General features: G+C 39.9%; 1 protein-coding gene across 3 annotated transcripts in view; it reads left to right on the top strand.

Annotated features, from left to right (window-relative positions):
• The window catches only part of CDH22 (cadherin 22), a 200,118-nt gene that overhangs the window by 128,512 nt on the left and 64,050 nt on the right, over window positions 1-7,556 (top strand). For all 3 annotated transcript variants that reach the window (XM_072403805.1, XM_072403804.1, XM_072403806.1), the window contains exon 2: window positions 5,606-7,158. In XM_072403805.1, the coding sequence (XP_072259906.1) occupies window positions 6,973-7,158 (186 nt within the window). In that variant the 5' untranslated portion in view covers window positions 5,606-6,972. The remainder of the gene's footprint in view (window positions 1-5,605; window positions 7,159-7,556) is intronic.

Below are 7,556 nucleotides of genomic sequence, written 5' to 3'. Positions count from 1 at the left end.
AGGGGTCAGAAGTATGTAACAAATAGCGTTCGGGAGTCAGTAGTATGTAACAAACAACATGAAGTGGTAAGGGGAATTTTCTGTACTGAATGAAGAAATTAGGAATATGTACATAGTAATTAAAAAAGCTTCAATGAAGTCATGTGCATGGGTCAGGATTTGTAACATACAGTATACAGAGGTCAGGAGTATGCAACATGTAGTATGCAGAGGTTAGGAGTATGTATCATATGGGATTCAGTGGTCAGTACTGTACAGACTGCAGGGATCAGGAATAAGTACATACTAAGTAAAAGAGCTTTTTTTAGGTTGTACTCAGGGGTCAGGAATATTCAGCATGCAGAGGTCAGGAGTAAATACTGTACTGACTTCAGGGGTCAGGAGTATGTGCATACTAAGTGAAATCTTTATTAGGTTTTCTACAGAGTGCAGGGGACAGGAGTGTTTACCAGACTGATTGCAGAGATCAGGAGTATGTGCATACTAAGTGAAGGGGTCTATATTAGGTAGTGTCCAGGGGCCAGGAATACCTGACATACAGTATGCAGTGGTCAGGAATATTTACTGTACTGACTGTAAGGATCAGGAGTATGTACATACTAAGTAAAGGGGTCTATATTAGGTTGTGTTCAGCGGTCAGTGATATACAGTATGCAGGGTCAGGAGTATATAATGTACTGAATTCAGGGATCAGGAGTATATAATGTACTGACTTCAGGGATCAGGAGTACGTGCATACTAAGTGACATCTATATTAGGTTTTGTACAGAGGACAGGGGTCAGGATTGTATTTAACATACAGTAGTCAGGAGTGTTTACCAGACTGACTGCAGAGACCAGGGGTATGCGCATTCTAAGTGAAGGGGTCTATATTAAGTTGTGTTCAGGGTCGGGGATTTGTGACATATAGTATGCAGGGGTCAGGAGTATATAATGTACAGAATGCAGGGGTCAGGAGTGTTTACCAGACTGCAGGGATCAGGAGGATGTGCATACTAGGTGAAGGGGTCTATATTAGGACAAGTGTATGTAACATACTAAGAGCAGGGGCCAGGAGTGTGGTATGTACAAGGTATAGTTGTCAGAAGTAAACATATTGTGAGCAGATTAGTGTTTCCAGTGGCTTTTATGCAAGGCCTTTTTTTTTCTTCTTTTTTTTTTTTTACTCTTGCAAATAAAAGTGCGAAATGATTGGGACATGAGGGAAAGAGTCTAATATCACACAAGGTTTTGTGAAACCTGAAATGGCCCTGTTTAAAGATACAAAAATTTAGAAGTATATTATTATTTTAGACAGAAAAATGAGAACATATATATATATATATATATATATAATTATATATATATAATTATTAATATTTCCTAACAAAATCTCCGTATCCCCAAATAATACACTTTTTATCTACTCTTCTTTATAATGTTACTTAAACCCTGCTGTGTCAGACATCTACCAGTTACAGATGTTCCTCTCTGCTATGTCACCTAAGCCCAGCAATTTCAAGCATTTTAGCATTGTTCACACTAGCAGTCTGCAATACTTTCCTACTTTATAGACATTTTTATATTTTTATAATCAGACATTCTTTGTAAAATTACTGTGAATAGTGTTTTAAGGTGTAATAGTGTTTAAAAATTTTACAAGATAAATTCAGTATTGTTTAGAAAATTTGGAGAATTTGCAGAGATAAAGAACGTCCTATGCAACTTCAGAAGAAAAACATCAGTAAAATTGTTCAGGTAAGAAGAATTTTTACAAAGGAATTTATATATGATCTACATTTCTGGTGCCTTCATGGTAGGAGAAAATGCATAATGATTATCTTTTATATCCCAGGATGCCCCCATAGTGTAGTGAGTGAATGAACACTGTACATCCAGCACTATTCTGTTCTATAGAAATGTAAGGGGGGGCAAGCTAGTGGCCCCCGCTGTTCTCTTCTCCATTGACTTGAATAGGGGTCATTCTCCATTGGTCATTGATAGATCCGTTGGGGCAGATCCTTGAACGATGTCGAGCAACCACTGGAAACGTAAGATTTTTGCATGAAATCAGTTTGTATTGGGCGAGAATCATCTGACATGTACATAGCACACACAGATAATTATTTCCATATAACAGAGCTATTTTTAAACTCTTTATAAAGTCCGCTTTACTACATTTAATGCTACTTTTTGGAGGAATACTAAAATGTGTGCTGATCCTGGCCCCCTTTTACTAGCATTGGCCACCCTTAGTAAAGCTTATGAAAAAAAATTATTGGTCATTTGCGGGGATCTGGCACTTACCTTCTAAATCAAATACAAAGTATATTATATTTTATTACAGAATGGATATCCTTTTTGCATTTAGGTTTCCTTGTTTTCATTAAAAAACCAAAAAACAGAAGCTTGATCTTCCTTTTCAGTATACACTGATGGTTACACATGCACTCTTAACAACCTGCAGTGCTGACTGAAACCTTTCCAGTTGCTATGATTTATCCTATAAAGCTTCATGCTGACTCCAAGAGAACATTCTCCTACCATAATGAATTGGTTCCATCACACAACACGGGGACTGGAGAGGTTTATCCAATTTTACACATCTCTGTAAGAGGAACTGTGTTCACGGAAAGGCAGAAGACGAGCTTGTCTGTCCTTGTGTGTACTCTGGGTCTCGTCGATTTCCCTTTACATGCTGAGCTAATTAGACTAATGGCTATGGCTTAATGTGGTCAATAGAATGGAAGCAACAGCATTCCCTCTGTGATGGAAAAACACTTACCACATTTAGCAATCCTTAAATATGCACAGAACAAGGGTCAAGGTGTGAAAAAAATGAACGCTGACTTCCAACCTGTAGAGACATTCCTGATTCACACAATGGGAATGTACGATCATGTCCATGCATATTTGTGCTGACTTTAACAATGTCTGTGGACAAAACTACTCTATAATTACCATAATGGCAGTCATGGGCCTGTGTATAGTGAAGTAGGGTTAGATGGCTCATCACAAAAAGTTATAGATCATGAAAACCTTCTTTTTCTGCCCATCATTGAACATTAATGGCTAAATAAGCTTGAAAACTCTTTACAGTTAGGAAAAAAACAAAATCATCTCCATTTTCTGATCTGTAATAAGTTAGAGCACAAGTCAATACCTGTTTTCATCCTCTTGATTAACATCGGTCTTTGAGAAATAGAGTTCGTTTTTCTGCAGTCATGTCTCCCCACGTCATCGCCATTTGCAGAATGAAATAAATATTGATACGGTTGGGATGTATTCAATTTGTCCTGATCAGTGGCTTGCAGTCATTCTGACAGGAGGCTGTGTAAAACAGAAGCTGGAATGTAATTTTTATTGTCAACATGATGTACAGTAGCGCTCAGCCAAACAGAGCACTGTGACTAGAGAAAAGTGAGGTTGCATTATGGAAGTTAGGGACGTGGGGGCTAAACCTTACAGATACATTGAAGACAGGAACACCTGCGACAAGATGTGAATATTTTAATATTTTGCTGAACAATACAGTAAAATAACTGCTTAAAAAAAAAGGAAAAAAAAGCTTATTGGATTACTCTGAAAACCTGGTCGGAGGCAGGAGATGGGCAGCAGGTGCAGTTACTGAGGATGTCACTAACCCATACATAATAACTGAAAATCTTGTTACCATCTAGCACTTCTGTGTCTGATTTTATTGATGTCACTTTATTAACATTTACGGTTGAATCACTGAATGCAGGGCTGTGTATTCATGAGATGCTCCTTTGCTCTGCTGAGAATAAGATTTAAAGCTGAACTTCAGGCAAATGGCTAACTGTATAGAAAAAACAGATATATGGGAGCTGCTTTGCTGCCATATCATTTGTATTTGTCTATCCAGTTATGAGATTTAAACAGCTCTGAGCTAAGTGGATGACACCACTTCATCTGTAACAGTTATAGACTGTAGAAGAAATATGGTGGTGGCTGATCACCACTTCTGTTGAAGGGATACAGTGGTGTCCGCTCTCCATTCCTGTAGAAGAGATACAGTGGTGTCTGCTCCCCATTCCTGGAGAAGAGATATGGTGGTGTCCTCTTTTCATTCTTGTAGATGGGATACACTGGTGTCTGCTCCCTATTCCTATAGAAGAGATACAGTGGTGTCCAATTTCCAATCCTATAGAAGGAATACAATTGTGACTTTAACTCATTCCTGTAGAAGTGATACAGGGGTGTCCAGTCTCCAAACCCATAGAAGGGATACAATATTGTCTTCTCCCCATTCCTGTAGATGGGAAACACTGGTGTCCACCCCCCATTTCTGTAGAAGGGATACAGTGATGTCCAGTCTCCAATCCCATAGAAGGGATAAAATAATGGGAAACACTGGTGTCCACCCCCCATTTCTGTAGAAGGGATACAGTGATGTCCAGTCTCCAATCCCATAGAAGGGATAAAATAGTGTCTTCTCCATATTCCTGTAGATGGGAAACACTGGTGTCCACTCCCCATTTCTGTAGAAGGGATACAGTGATGTCCAGTCTCCAATCCCATAGAAGGTAGAAAATAGTGTCTTCTCCCCATTACTATAGAAGTGATACAGTAGGGTCCGCTCCCCATTCCTGTAGAAGGAATACAGTGGTGTCTGCTCTCCAATCCCATAAAAGAAATACAATGATGTCTTCTCCCCATTACTGTAGAAGGGATACAGTGGTGTCCTCTCCCGATTCCTCTATTTGCACGCTCTGCTCTCACTCCCTATTAGCTTATTCTTTGTAAACATATCTGATTGCAGAACATCTTATTGGCTCCCAGTGGTGCCTCTACCCCAGTCTAATCTGGGCAGATAATTGCAAGAAACTGGTATTAAGGCAAATTAAACTACTTATTGCTGCTTTGAAAAAAAGTTTTAATTATATTATAATGAACACAGAGCTCAATTAATTTGCCTGGACTTCCACTTTAATGGAGACATGTGAGAATAGATATGTCAATGGTCCTGTTGCCTGTCTGTCATTCCAACCTTGGAATTTGATCTAATAAGTTTGCATTTTGGGAGTTCAAACAATTAAGGGCTCCTTCACACCCATGGTGGACAGCTCCATTGTAGGCCTATCTCTTCCATACAGCAAACTGCTGCTGTGTGCCTGGGAGCAGCAAACCGCACCACAGGTAACCACATTTACACACAGCCATGGTGCAAATCTTCCAAAAGCAGCTGTGATTCAAAGCAACTTGCCTCTTTAAGAAACCGTTCTATGATCTGCCACATCTATGTGCGAAATATGCTTCTCACTTGCTCCACTTCACTTGAATGGGCATATTTTGTATACGAGTGTGTTTTTGTGTATATATTTATGTGCTATCTATTGTACAGTTTATATAACATTAGATGGATGAATAATAAAAAGTCCTGACTTAATTTACTGCATGCTTGTGTTATGTAAGCGACCTAAAATATTGTTTACACAGGCAACCAGGCAACAAGAATTTACATAAAAGGCTCGGCAATGGTGTCTTCCATAGTTTTCTCTCTACATGCCTACTGTAAAGTGATAAAACCAAATATGACAGACAAAAACAAAAGCGAAATGAGATAACAAGTTCTACAAATAAATGTCTTTGTTTCTCTCTTTAGGTCCCTGACCTCTTCTGGGCTCCAGGAAACGTTCAGCACCAAGGACAGGTCTCCATGCTGTGTCCTACATCTGGGTCAAGATGAAAGATACAAGCTTGCCATTTTCTGGACAGTGAACTTAATAAGGTCTTTACATGCCACAGCCGCAGCGGCGGTTAAATTGGAAGGCCTGGATGTTCCATTATAAGGTTGTGACTACCTATGCAACATTCAGAGTGCTGCTCTTCTTACATGCCAAGTGATCTGGCAGTTGCTTCTATATAATTCCACATTCTTTTTTATTTTTTTATATGCGCCTGTATATCCGATACAGATGTTTGACCTCTTGATATATTGACATTTTTTTAATTTTTGCACTGTAGCTGTTAGTACATTTTGTGCAAAATTATTTCCACCGGATCATCACATGAATATATTCTAGTATAGCCCACCACATGTTTCTTTGGTACCCAACATTATATATTCAGCTACCGCCACTTCATAGCTGCGGTATCTATTTAATAACCTACAACTGAACGTCAAATTACATATGGATGAGTTTTAACACTTTGTTGGCATTGCAACCCATCTAGTTTCCATACACAGCTCTGTGTTATATGGGATTTAGGTATATTATCTCAATATAACCTCCCAGGATGCCACGCTAAGCTCATTGCATTAACCCCATGTATAATTTAGCGTGTTTGTTTGACATCTTTTGCATATTCGGTGCCAGCTGTGCTCATCAGTTTAATGCATTTCTAGCATATCCTAATTACCCCAAAGTGTTGCCTGTACAGTTGAATCCATTTTAAGGCAAGGAAGCTTGCTGGATTGCATAGAAGTACAGTATAGTAAATAGGAGAATGAGCTTCAGCGTAAAAAAGAAACACACGTGTGTAGTCTGTAATAAGGCGGCTGTGAATTCTGCTTTCAGCACCTAAATTTATTAGCGCAGAGTATCCCAGGAATAAGGAGACAAGCCTACATCATATTCCCCTGCTGCAGGAAACTGAAATGTACTGAGGGATGCCTGAGGACAACACAGGATTTTGCAGAAGAGTGCAGCACAGCAGTAGCTCCAAAGATCATTACGGAACTGTTCTTCCAGGTAGAGCTTCATACACCTGTTAGAGTCCTGATCACAACACATTTCCGCAACCTTTGGAACATCTGTCTTGGCCGTACCTTTTCCAAGAGCTGGATCCAAGTGCAGCTTTGGAATTCTTGCTCCATTGGTCTTTTGAAGTCTTCTTGGACAATGTCCCAGTTGAATGGCCAGGAATGAGTAGAAGAAGAAGCTCATTCCTTGATAGTCATCATGATAGTTGGTGTAGTTCTCCTCCCTGCGTGATGTGAGGCCCTAAGGATTCCAGTGTGGACTTGGGATGGCTGCACAAGGCTTCGCCTGGACTGTGGTGCTGATATTCTGCAGCCTGGAGCTCTTGGGAATGGTTTCTATGGAGACGGGATTGTCGTTGGAGGTGTCTGGCCGGGTGAAGCGCGGCTGGGTGTGGAACCAATTCTTTGTGGTGGAGGAGTATACGGGAACAGAACCACTTTATGTGGGGAAGGTAAGGAAAGAAAAGACAAGACTGTTCTTTCAAATGTGATAGAAGCTTACGGGGAAGGAGGGGGCTGCTGGTGAGGGGTATACACACACACACTGCCTGAAGGAAAGCAAACCCAGACAACAGCCTTAGGGGAACACGTGGGTGAATCAAACACACACAGAATACCCCCACCAGATGATGTGTGAGTGAAAAACCTGGCATGTGTAATACCTCTGGGTAATCACGCTTCTGCAAGTCACACCGGGGCCAGCCGGGACACTGAGTATATTTCATTTCAATTTCATGCATTTTTTTAGTGCCTCTTATATTTATCAAAGACAGGAATATTTTGCTTTGGAGATTTTATTACAAAATTTTCTTTAAATTTTGACTTTAAATTTTCTTTTCTCCAAGTTGAG

Source organism: Pyxicephalus adspersus, chromosome 3 (assembly GCF_032062135.1).
Source record: "Pyxicephalus adspersus chromosome 3, UCB_Pads_2.0, whole genome shotgun sequence".
NCBI classification, from domain to species: domain Eukaryota; kingdom Metazoa; phylum Chordata; class Amphibia; order Anura; family Pyxicephalidae; genus Pyxicephalus; species Pyxicephalus adspersus.
Note: the sequence above shows the minus strand (reverse complement) of the source record. Positions and strands in the feature narration are given on the sequence as shown.